This window comes from Gymnogyps californianus, chromosome Z (genome assembly GCF_018139145.2).
Source record: "Gymnogyps californianus isolate 813 chromosome Z, ASM1813914v2, whole genome shotgun sequence".
Classification (NCBI taxonomy): domain Eukaryota; kingdom Metazoa; phylum Chordata; class Aves; order Accipitriformes; family Cathartidae; genus Gymnogyps; species Gymnogyps californianus.
Window position 1 is genome coordinate 44302465 of NC_059500.1, and position 13301 is coordinate 44315765.

The 13301-nt window shown below is 44.3% G+C and overlaps 1 protein-coding gene across 1 annotated transcript in view; it reads left to right on the forward strand.

The window, feature by feature from the left end:
- Window positions 1-2139: 2139 nt before the first annotated feature.
- Window positions 2140-13301, forward strand: part of MAMDC2 (MAM domain containing 2) — a 63854-nt gene continuing 52692 nt past the window's right edge. The window contains exons 1-2 of the mRNA XM_050913105.1: window positions 2140-2170; window positions 2314-2427. Of these exons, the coding sequence (XP_050769062.1) occupies window positions 2140-2170; window positions 2314-2427 (145 nt within the window). The remainder of the gene's footprint in view (window positions 2171-2313; window positions 2428-13301) is intronic.

Below are 13301 nucleotides of genomic sequence, written 5' to 3' on the forward strand. Positions count from 1 at the left end.
TATTGAAGCCTGTGATTGTACTTAGAATACCCATTTCCATGAGAAGCAAATTTTAATACAGACTCTGAGAAAATTAAGAAATATGACTACATGTTACAACTAAGAAGAGTTTAGTTGGCATGAATTAAAGCAGTTTTTGTTGAAATGCAGGTCTCTATGGATTGATGCTCGTTCCTGCTTCCCTGGTGCCCATGGATCAGTAGAAAGTGGTACCAGAGTGGTCCCCCAAAAAGGTTCTGACTTCCTACATCCTCTTGGTTACTTCTGTAATTTTGAAGGACATTTTCAGGAAGTCAATTGTTCAGATTTCTCACTGTACCTGATTAGTTTAGGTGATGACTCAAAAGCACGGCTGAAGTGAATTTACCTTGGGATAGACTGAGGAATCCTCTGGACAGCTAGGTTTTCCCAGACATTTCAATCGGAAAGTGTGCTGCACAACAACTGCTGAAGCAAGCAAGACAAGATGAATGCAAAACCATTGAACAGGGAGGATACGGGCTGTAGACTATGTTACATGGTCTTAGCCACTAGATCTGACTTGGTGGAGGGAACAGAGGGCAGGTGTGTCAAGTTTCCAGATGACACCAGATGTGGGGACCAGTAGATATGCTGGTGGCAGGAGTGGCATTGAGGGGGACCTGAGCGGGGGCCAACAAGGAACACAGGAAATTCAACAAGGGCAAATGTTGAGCCCAGCAGCTGGAAGGCAGGGCCCTGCAGAGATGCAGGCTGGGGCTGGCGGCGCTGGGGAGCCGCTCTGGGGGAGGGCCCTGGGCACTGGTGGGCAGTGAACTGAACCGAGGCCAGCCATATGGCTGGGCAGCAAAGAGGGCCAGTGGTGCCTGGGGCAGTGTGAGCAGGACACGGCCCCAAGAACCAGGGGAGGGCAGGGACTGTCCCCGGCTTGGTGCCTGACAGCCCTTGTCTGCGCACTGCCTGCAGTTTGGGTCCCCAGTACAGGAATGACACTGACAAACTGGTAGGAGGTGAGGGGAAGCCACGGAGACAGTGGGCCTGGAGCCCTTGTCCTGCGAGGAGAGGCTGTGGGACTGGGGCTGGTTCAGCCGGGAAGAGGGATGACTTTGGGGACACCCAACAGCAGCCCCAGTATGGATGGGAGGGGATGGAGGAGACGCAGATGGGCTCTTCACAGTGGCGCGTGGCGGGAGGGCGAGAGGCAGCAGTACAGCTGAAACAGCAGAAATTCAGTGTCCGTAAGGAAGAAACCCTTTCCCCACAAGGACAGCCTGGCAGTGGAGCCGAGGCCCAGACAGGTTGTGCCATCTCCAGCCTTGGAGGTTATCAAGCCCCAACTGGATACGGCCCTGAGCTGCCTGGTCTGAGCTCAGAGCTGGCTGTGCTTTGGGCAGGGCTTGGACTGGAGACCTCCTGTGGTTCCCTCCTGAGTTATCCTGTAACCCTATGAACTAAAGCTCTCGGAGCACCCCAGAAGCTCCTGCACCTTTCTTACCTAAAAGAGCGAGGGTACCCTGCCATGGCCCTCCGGTATGGCAGGTTTTGTGGCAGAGAAGGATAGCAGGGCAGGTTGTGGTGGCACAGGAGCCCTGGTGGGGTGGGAGCCGCTTTGTCTTCTGCAGACGGGTGTGAGTGGGCATCTTACTAATGTGTACAAATACCGGTCGGTGGAGTACGTCAGACGGAGCCAGGCTCTTCTAGTGGTACCCAGCGACGGGAGCAAGGCAGTGGGCACAAGCTGAAACATAGGAAAATCCACTTAAACATTAGAAAGCACATTTTTACTGTGAGGAGGGTGATGCACTTCAGCAGGTTGCCCGGAGAGGCGGTGGCACCCCCATCCTCGAGGACACTCCGGCCCCAGCCGCCCCGGCCCTGGGCGACGGCCCGGGGCCGACCCCGCTCCGAGCCGGGGGTGGGACGGGCCGCCCACCGGGGTGCCCGCCGGCCCTCCCCGCCCCTCTCCCGCCCTCCCGCCGCCGCGGCTCGCCTCCCTGCGCCCCGCCGGGGTGCCGAGGGCCGCGCTCAGCCCCGCCGCCGCCGCCGCCGCCGCCGCCGCAGCAGCCCCAGCCCGGGCTCGGCGCGGCCGCGCCCCCGCGCTCCCGGCCGCCGCGCCCGCCCGCCCCTCCGCCGCCAGCCCCGGCTCCCCCGGCGCGGAAGATGCTGCGGCTCTGCCTCCTCGCCGCGCACGGTAAGCGGCGGCGGGGGACGCGCCGCGACGCCCCCCGCCCGGCCGGGGTGCGGGGTGGGCGCTGCGGCGGGGTCGGCGGCGGCCCCCAGCCCGCGGCCCCCGGGCCGGCCGGGCCGTGACCGGGGCTCGCTTTGTCCTTGCAGCTCTGCGGCTCGCCGGGGCGGCCTTGCTCTCCCCCGGGTCGTGCGCCTTTGAGGACAGCGCCTGCGGCTACGAGTGGGACTACGCGCATCTGCCCTGGGTACTGCACGGGGAAGGTAAGAGCGCTGCTGGCCCCCCCGGGGCGTACAGCTCCCCCCGGGCGTACAGCCCACCCCCGGGCGCTGCTGCTGCACCCCGGGCGCTGCCGTCCCCGTCCCCGTCCGTCCCGTCCCCCCCCCCCGCCGGGCGCTGCTGCAGCCCGCGGCCGCGGTGGCGGCGCGCAGCGCTGCGCCGGGCGGCATCCCGAGGTGCCGCTGCCGCCCGGCGGTGCCGCGCTGCTCAACTTTCCCGGGGAAACGGCCGCCGTCGATCCCTCCTGTGTGCAGTTTCGGTCTCTGGGTGCCCGTCCCCGGGCAGCTGATCTGCAGGCGCTGCGGGGAGGCGTCCGTTCCCCCCCCGGGACAGGTCTCTCCGCAGGTTTCTGCAGGATGCATCGCAAACCTCTTTCCTATTCCTTTCCCTTTCTGTTGGGAAAAGGTGTCTTTTATCAAATCTGCTGTAGGTAACTTATCCTCTTCCTAGAAGAAACACATCTGTCAAATTCCTGTTAAGCTGCGTTATTGTTTTTTGTAAATGTATTTTGGGTTCTGCTCTAGATGTGGATGCAGTTTCAGGGCAGGAGACAATCTTTGTGAAGAGTATCTTTACAACATGTTCAATTAAGACTTTTCTCCATTTTATGGTACCTACAGTTCAATGGGAAAAAGATAAGCATTAATCTCTCTGTAAGTTGTATTAGACTTTACTAGGACTGACTGCCGTTGAAAGAGAGAAGAAAATCCAGTCACTGTACAGAGTTTCCATGCAACTGTAACTCTTACTTGATAAGTTTTTAGTGTAGGCTCCCATTTTCGACAGAATCAATACAAACAAACCAAAGACTAAACAAAAATAAATACAACATGGTTGTAACTGGGTAATAAAGTAATTTAGTTTTGGTTATGTTTTGGCCACAATGTCATTCCTAAAGTGAAAGTTGTGCTCACACAGTAAAAGGGACTATGTGTTTTCAAAGTTTTTAAGCTCTAAAACAGGTGCCGAGAATAATGAAGAGGTGAGTACAGATACAAAGAGGTAGACACCCCTCATTACCCCTCATCAGAGCTCCATTCAAAACTGGCTGGTCCAGTTTTGTCATTCCACTTGTTCCTCAGTTGATAATGAAGCTTTTTTTTTTTTTTCTGATTTGTACCCAGTTCTCACATATGCAAAGTAAGTCACCTTAATTGTTAATTTTTAGATTAATCATTAGGGCTTGAGAATGTACGAAGAGTGCTAACTTAGAAAAGGCTGTGAGAATGTCATGATTAAAATAATTGATTTTTCTCTTCTTCTTTTTTTATTTAAATATACCTAGATTTTCCTGTATTTTTGAAGATACTAGTGGAAATCTAGTAATGATCTCTGCTTTCCCAGCTATGCCTCTTAACATCATGCCCTCTTAAGCTGCCTGTCTTGGAAGCAGCACTTTCTCCTTGTGATTAATGCGGAGCCACATGGTAGTAGTATTGATTCAGCTCCAAGGGACTGTGAGTTGCTGGGACTAGTATCTGCAGAAATGGATGTACATCATGTTGTGCACATCCATGCTACGGTGCTTCCAGAAACAGGGAAATTTGATCAGAGATTTGGATCAGCAGCAGCCTACTTTTTTTGGCCCACAGAACACTGTTTTGGTTGTTGTAGTTTGATTTTGCTATGCGACCATAAGCATACCAGTGGCTACACAGCTTCTGTCATTGTAGATCTTGTTTTTCAGAGATATGTAACTGAACTGTTATACTCTGGGAGGATATGTGGTATACCAGCTCTCTTAATAGGCATAGTTCTGTCAGCATTTCCATTATAAACCTTTTTTCTGCAGTCTGTAATTTAATCATAGTAAGTCGTTCCGTGCAGATGTTTGGCACACAAGATAGTAGCCTCTTCAGAAATACATTCATAGAGTCATAATTAAATCTAGTTGAAAATAGTTCATCTAAACCTACGTAGCAGGTATGCAAAAACAGTCTTTTTTAGATGCTCTTTTACTCTTTTATCTAGTAAAACCATGTTCCTTTTAGCAGCACCGGTGCCCTGGTATTTGCAGGTCAGTGTATGTAGATGTGGTAATTCACTGGGACAACAGAGGAAGTTAAGGATGGGAGTGGCAGATTAGCTTTGAATTGTTCCACTTCTCCTTGCATTGCTTCAAAATCACTTTATTATTTTAAAATATTTTTGTAATATAGAGTTATATACAGCAAATCTCTTACAGGGATTATCTGACTTGCAGTGCAAGTTCTTTCATCTTATAAATCTCTCAATAGTGTGGTCTTGTGCCAAACTGTCAAGATGATGTAAATATAACTAAAATCCTGCCCAGAAATTTCCACTCCATACTTGAAAGTTTTTTGCCCAGTTGCCAAGGAAGCCAGTATCTTCTGAAGGGCCAGGCACAGAAAGGAAGTGTGAGGCTAAATTTTGCTTTTGCTTACAGCTATGCATTCCCACTTAAACCAGTTGATTTCTAAGGTTTAGCTACTTTTTAAAATGTCTCTGGCTTCTCTTGAGTATTCTGGTAGTTCTGGAATAAGAGGTTTTTTTGGTGTTTAATTTTAGAATTTTTATAATTGAAAAGATTTTGATTTTTTTTTAGCTAAAGTTTTGATACCTGTAATTGACTGGCATTTTAGGGCCCATTTACAAAACAAAATAGTCAGTGCTAAAACAGACAGCTGTTTCACTCTTTACTGCTTTACTCAAGACTGGTAATCAGGCCCTAACGAAGTGGGGATACCAGCTACACAAGAAACAAATCAGGCATTTTACTGTAATAACTGTCCAGTGGACCTGTGGTCCCACAAAATTCTGCTTCAGTGAAACCCTCTGTAAGCCTTAAGCTCTCTCACATGGCTCTGAATTCAGGAATAGGACCTTCAAGTATAAACATCAAGGTGCTCTTCTTAACTGTCAGCTTTTTGAGTCAGTCATCTGCTAACTCGGTGTTTGCATTTTAGGATTACAGTGATTTTTAGCAGATAACCACTGTGTAAAGAAAAATGTAAAATACAGAAACAGCTGAGGATATAAATTTCTTGCGAGCTTACCTATGGCTGAGAAGCACACCCAGCTGAAGTCATGGCCCAGGCTGGGTAAACACAGCGTCATGCCTGAGGCAGCATGTTTCCTAATGTGCCAGTTCTGTTTTCAGTGTAAGCTGGGAAATCCCATGCAAATGTGATGTGCTTCATGAAGTGGGTGTTTGTAGACACCCAAGAAACACAGTAATGTTGCTCAGGAAAAGGGCATCATCACATAATCCTGGCTCTGAAATCTGATGAGCAACAGATGAATTTGTGTGTGGTCAATGGACCAGTGATAAGATCTGCAAGCTTTAAGTGATTTGCTAGTACACATAAACCAAGGTGTCAATGGTCCATTTTAACTTCAGAGGTGTAGGCATGCTCCCATAAATATTTTTGCATTCATGATGCCTCTGAACAGATAATTTATTTTAAAAAATCCAGGTACAGAATATAAGATAAAGATCAAGCTCCTTGGACCCAACTAATGGATGAAAAATTTAGAAAGCAGATCTATATTCATCACTACTGTGGTATTTAGAGATAGTTGAGGAGCTCGAATACCATGTTGCTTACCACCAACACCCACAGGTATTTAGGATGAGTTCATGTCCAGTTCTGTTGGGGCATAAAGCTTTGCAGGTGCATAGTGGCCAGTTTCCACAGGAATTTACTTCTGTGTCAGCAGTATATGTGTTGCAAGGGAAAGACCTGGTTAATTCTAATACATACTGTCAAACTTCGTATGATAGGATTTCATCAAATAATCTTGAGATTTTGTTTAACCAAATTGCACATTTATTTCAGAGGACACATGTGCTTTGTAAGTGTAGAACAAACTTTAAAACAGAGGAAGATGCTGTATGTAATAGGCAGTAATCCTGAGTAGAGTAATAAATAAAGCCATGTAGACCCACTTGAAACAGCAGTAGCAAACACAGCCTTACGTCAGTTGCAGCCATTCTGCAGGGTTGGCTTTTGGCATTTTTTGCTTTCCTCCCAGTCCTGTCTAGCACAGAGCCAGCCATAACCTGACTGTAAGAACATCCTGCTCATAGCATTATTATAGATAAGTTTCATTAGACACAATAACTATGGCACGTCTTTTCTGTGACTCTGGACAATGTTTACATTTTTGCAAAGAATATCTGTACAGCATTTTGTGTGCCTGTCTCTCTGGGTATGTTTTGTTCTCAGTCTCCCTTCATTTTAACAGAGACCAGTTTAATAGAGCTACAACTAATGTGCATTTGGGCTGTCAGCTCAAATTTGCACTAATGGAGTTTGCTGTGCTGCATCTGCTTGCCTGGATTTAAGCCTTAGATAAGAAATTTGTCTATTACCACTGCAAGCTATAGGGAAGAGAGGTTGTTTATATTAGCGGTGTGCTCCAAAAAGCAAGGGATCATTGTTAAATGAGCCCATGCACTGCCAATTGCACTAGACTTGGAGCTATTTTAGTAGTAGTGGCAACAGGTTTTATACAGTTGTCACCTTATCACCTTTGCTCTTCTGTGGAGTGTTGTCAAGCAGCTTTCCATGTTGATCTTCTATAATGAGCTATGTGGCACTGAACTGCTAAAGCTATAACTGGTAGTTGATACAGCCATATGCATCTGGCTCTCATATGATCATTGGCAGCTTTAAATGCATATTTTTGTGTGTGTTGCTTTCCTTCTAAAATTCTGGAAGTGTGTATTACTTCAAATCTCATGCCTCCAAGGATATATTTTAATAGCATGCATTTCAGAGTTTTTTAATAATGTTTTATCTTTCTGTAATATTCCAAAGGAGACTCATCCTTAAAAAGAAATAGATTTCATTCAGAAGAGTGATGTAATAAATTACGACATATATAAAAATAGCATGATTTTCTTCTCCTTAAAACATGCCTACTTTTTGCTGCATTAGTCCGAGACTGTGTTACTGTGATACACTCAAAATGGGCATCCATCAGGTAACAGTTTATGGTAAGCAGGTAAGCACGCAACATCACAACAGTGTCAGGAAACTGAAGTTTGTCTTTTGGGAGATACTTATCATATAGCTACACTTTAAAATGGTTTTAAGATGGAAAATAATTTTGAGAGACAGGACAGCCATCCCAGGCCATCAGATAAGTCAGGCATGAGAGCAGCAGCATAAGGAATCTCAAATCTAAACATGGCCTGCATACCATTTAAACAGCTTGTATTCACAGCTGTGCCATGTGACTTAAAACTGACCTCTTTTGACTTAAGCTCTCTCATTTTGAATGCCACATCATTTGGTTGTATTATGCAGAGTAATGAAACAGGTAATCACTGGTGATCCTAGATTTTGTTGCACACCAAGCGCAGTTCATATCTGATGTGTGCTGTGTCGTGCTCAGTTACAAACCTCCTGGCAGCTAGATTGGCACATCGGTAGTCTCAGTTTTCTTTCTATCTATCTGCAGTACTTTCCTGTACATAGGAAAGTAAGCAATTTGAAAAGGTAAAAAAGGTGTAACATTGCTGGCTTTGTACAACCCTAAGATGAGACAAGTGGTCTCCCATGTTTGTGATAACTGTATAATTGGGAGTAAAGGAGAGGGTAATTCAGGGAAACTTGCACAGCTTGTACCTAGCTGCAGCAGAACCAGGCTGGCATACCACAATGCTCGCTTGCTGGCAAGGTTTTCAGCGGATAAATCCACCCTGCCATGGGAGCTTATTCGTTTGGGTCTCCCAAACCTGTAGCCTGGGCATCTCTGCACCAAATGCCGTTTGAGGAGTGGAGAAGCCATTAGAAGTGGCACACGGTCTGTTTTGCCTTGACTCGATAATTAAAGTGTTTGTCTTCCTGGCCAAAATAATTGCATTTGAAGTGACAACTGTCCCTCCTAGTCACTCCCAGGGGGGAAAAAAAAAAAAGACTTACTCTCACAGACTTCTGGTACACTTAGACTATTGTGTTCTTCTTATTTCTCCTTCACCTCTGGTGCCATTTCTCCTGTACACTCCACTTTGACTACTCAGCCACTACTCTTGTGTTAGAAACTCATTTCTTCGTGCTATTTTCTTGTTCAGTTTGTCACCAGCAGCTTAGTAGTACCATGTGTGAGTAGCATTCAGCCTTGCTCCAGCCTCTCGCTTGTCTTGCTGATAGCAGTAGGAAATGTGACACTTTGCTTGCCCAGGTATAACTTCTGTCCTAGGCTTCTGGGACGTAGCATTTTTATTGAACTATGCCCAAATTACAGTTATTAGTATGCTTTTTGCTCATCTTCAGAGGCAGGTCTTGTGCAAAAAAAGATGGCCAAGAGCACTTTCTGTTCATGGAGGGCTTCAGCAGCAGCTGCCTGTGCGTGACACTTCTGATAAGTCTTGGTTTTCCATTTGCAGCAGGAGAACAAACGAATCCTAAATTGTTATCGGTGACTCACTGTGTGAGAGATGAGTTTCAAAGCATTCCTCTCCTCCACAGGATAGTAACATTCTCAGAAGTGTATTTTCACATACAGCTGTTAGTGATTCAGTGCCTAGAGATTGAACAAGCTATTTTAGTGCATTTTACACTGAGCTGTGGAGGCTGGCCACAAGAGAGGGAGGATGACTGTTATAAAATTCATGTTTACTGAATATACCTGCAACTCCCAACAATAGGCTGGACTTTGTTTTGCATGAAAACAGCTGAAAATAAATAATTTACCACTAGAATTTGAAAAAAAAATGAAAAAACTGTAGGAGGGCAAAAGAGTGTTTGGGAGTGGTGATGGAGGCCAAATCACCTCAGTCAAACAAATGACTTGCGTGTAACCCCAGAGAAAAAATTATTCCCTCCAGGTAACGAGGTTTGTTACTCATTAGTAGGGTGGAGCAGCTTGTATGATTCTCTGCCACTGATACAGCACTGTAAACCACACTTACTAAACATTATATTGCAGCTTCATGTTTCAAAATGCTGCAAGTTTACATGAAAAACTAGCTGTGCATCTGTGTAGCAGCCCCTCAGTATGAGCCTTCAGCTCATTTGGACATAAGCTGGGCTAGCTTTAATTTATAATGCAACTGCGCTTGTTGGTTGCACAGCCTACCCAGAGAGAGTACGGTCACACCACTGCAGCTTGGACATGTATGCAAGGTGACTATACCCAGAGTTTGCTTGAAAGGCTGCAGGGATCTGGGCATGTCTCAGTCGAACGCTGGAGGGTGAGGTATGGCTTCCTGCCTGAAATCACAGCTGCTGTGGCTGGCTCTGATGGAGATGGATAGGGCCCAGTATTAGGAAATCACTCTAGCTTTGTACTGTTGTCTTCTCCATTAATAGGAAGTTAAATAATATGTTTTCAGCTTCTGTTATAAACAGGATGGATACTGATCTTGCAAATATTGTTCAAGTCTGCTAAAATACAACTACAAATGTGTGAAATCACTTGCTGAAAACAGCTAGAAATATTTTCAGTTTTCTGAAAAAATGAAAGACCTACATGAATTGAACTCAAGTTTCTTTTTAGGAATTTCAGGGTGCGTGCATGGCGTGAGTTTTTATATCAGTAAAACTGCTGACAGGTAGTACTTTGTGGTCATTGCACTTATTGCACTGCATATGTAATCATCTTGAAAATGAAAAGGAGAGCCAATCATTTGCCAGTTCATTTTTTTGGAGGGAATGAAAGGTCTTTTCAGCACTGTCAATTTTCAGTATAAATTTTGGTCAAGATCTAAGGTGGGTCAAGATCTGTAGTGAGGAAAAATAAGCTTGCACTTGTGCTGAAGGGTGTCCACAGATATTTCAGAAGCGTTTCTACTAGTAAAAAAGACTTGTTCACCTTGCATATGGTACAGACTGTTCAGAGTTGTAATTGAATCAGCCTGAAAATGCCCTAATAGTCTTATTATATAGAATATTATCAAGTGGTAATCTTTGAAAGCTTGTTGAAAAAATAAGCCAAAACCAGTTACAACTACTTGTCTCGTGTTCCCTTTTTTTGTAGTTCTCCCGTTATATTACCTTCTGAGATTTTTCATCCCCAGCCACTGTGTGCAAGAGCAGTACAGGCAACGCTATAATTAGTTGACTGATTAAACTTATCAAACAGGGTCAAGCCTTCTACTGTCACATCTGAAGAAAATATGCTTCCAAAAAAAGAGATATTCTCCTTAAATCTTTCAGTTTTTACTGTCTTAATTTTACTTTGTAGCAGTAATGCTACAGAACATCAGATAAAAGGCCAGCATAGTCATCCGTGTAACTTCATACAAGGCTTTGATTGCTTAGAAGCCTTTATGTCATTTGAACATATTTTATTACTCCCATTTAAAAGAGTTAACCTTTTAACCACAGTCCTTCCCTGTGGTTCTAGGCAGCCAAAGATTCAACTCTGATTATTATAGTCCTTCTTCATACAATAATCAAGCCAAAGATTCCTACAATTTTACATAACAATCTAGTGCCCACCACTTTAAAAATGCTCTTTGATTAACAGTGTTTCTTCTACACTGTATGGCCATTACTCCAACACATTTTCTTTTGGCAAACGTGGCTCAAGATCAGTATATTAGACAACTGTAGTAGTCTGAGTAATGGTGTACTTTGAACATTGTTTTAAATAGATGTATTCTCTGATAAACTAGGAGCTACATGTTACTAACACTTTGCTTTGTTCTGAAAACCTTGCAAGTCCTAGTATGAAAATAGCCATGAATCATGGTAATTAGATTTCCATTTGAAATATCAGCCAGAGTCTTTTAGGAAACAGGATCTTCACAGTTTTCAATTAGCAAACCATTAAAGTACTTAAAGAGGCTCTCTCGTGACTTGATGAGTTTCTTCAAGTTTGCACTCATGGTTGAACAAAAGTCGAAGCAGGCTTCTGTGTGACAGTGGTGTCTAGGGAAATGCTATTGCATTCAGCTTTGGAGCAGATGCATTTGTGGCAAAAAGTCATGCCTGGAGGGTAAGGAAGCCAAACAATCCTACCTGCTCTGTGAAAAAGCAGAATATTTCCCTGTTTTCTGAAAATAACATTAAAGATCATGTTTTAATGCACTGTATCTAAGAACAAAGTTTAGATTAACTATGTAAACACTTTTCTTCAATAAAGCTCTAAGTGCTCCACAAAGCACTTTCTACTTGCAGTAGAAATCCTCAGCTGATGTATAGATGGGTAAACTAAAATATCCAATGTCACTCCCTGATTCATTTGTACATCTTGCAATGAAAATGTGTCTCCATTCATAGGCCTGCTTTACATTTGCTGAACCATGTTTTGTCCAGCCTGGAACATAGTTTTTTGTTTTTCAGTAACTATCACGAACATGACTTGAGAAGTCCCTTGAAGAAGGCTGGTGTCAGCAGGTAGGATGAGTACTCTGTCTGGAACAGGGAACTGTGAAATACAGAAAGGATGCAAACATCATTTTAATGGCTGTCTCTACACGCCAGGGTTAGATGATGAGGTTGGTGCCTGGCTATGAGAATCCAGGCTAGCCTCATATACATATAGGTAGCTGTAAGGCAAAGCCACTTCTGAGTTAAAGTCTTCATGGGTACTGCAAGACTTGTGAGCACTGAAGGGTCCTTTGGGAGCACATTCCCTGTTTTTTATGCTGTGGCAAACTGAAGTGCTCCAATTATTTTCCATTATGTTGCAGAAGAGTCATCAGTTCTGGGCATATGTTGAGAAGAGCAGGGTGGAAGGGAGCCACAAGTCCAGGGGCTATAACAGGGGAATAAAGATGCTTCATTGCATGGGATAGGGAGAAGATATGTCCAGGAAATAGTGTGGGAAGGATGAGTGGGCAATAGATACTTTTCTATGTCCATGCGGCTATTGGGCCATACCACTAAATCCCTCAGGAGTCAGTAATCCTGCCCTCAGGAGAACGTGCCTGAGCCTTTCAGAGTTAAAACCCATGAGTTCTGCCTTAATTTTTCTTCCTTATATTTTTTGCAGAGTGATGATAATTTGTCTTCTGGGGTATTTTCTTTGGAAAACAATAATGCTCACTTTCTTGGGGAGTTATAGATAACACTCTGACTTTTCCCTGACTCTTTTATTTCCTGTTGTGGATGTTGGCAGGTCTTGGATGGCACAGCTTTATTGCAATGTCTAGGTGTAATAGCATCTCATCCAGAAAATTTTGGATAGCATCTGGATTTTTTGAGTTGCCTCTGATATGCTTTCTGTGTTCAGAAATCTCTTGGTTTGCTTAAGTTCATATACATACTGGGAAGCAAATACATAAATACAGTGTTGCGTGTTAAGGACTTCATCTAGAAAATCTGAGAGGAGGAAAATACAACAGGAAAAAGACAATAGGAAAATCTGGTTTATTTTCCTTTAAAGAAAGGGGCATGTCCCCTGTCATAACAGAGGTTAGAACTAATGAGCTTAACCAATATGTTCTGTATTTAAAAATCTTTCTGAGGCAACAGTGATTATTATTATTGGTTTTATTAATATTGGTATTTGCAAGACTATATTCTTTGAGGTGTAGTTGCTGTGGGAAGGCAAGGCAACTCACGTTGCTGATGGGGAAGGCAACATGAGTTGCATCCAAGGTGATGTGGGTGATACAGAAATAGAGCTGTCTGGTGGCATGGCTGCTTTCTGCAGGTGGACCGTAGAAATGCTCAAAGGCATACTTAAAAACTGTTTTCAAAGGGGAGACAAAAAATAATTTGTCTCTTTTGCCTCTTTGGTGTATAAAGGCACCTTAGCTGAGATCAGTTTAGAAATATGAAGTCTAGGCTTCTCTTGCTGGAGAAGTAAGTGGAAACTTAGCTGTTGAGGCTGTAGCATTATAAACAATGAGAAGCTGAAGAACAATGAAAGAGGGCTTCCAGTCTTAATTTGAAACTTTTTCAATACTTTTAGCACCTATTTACATTTCACATAC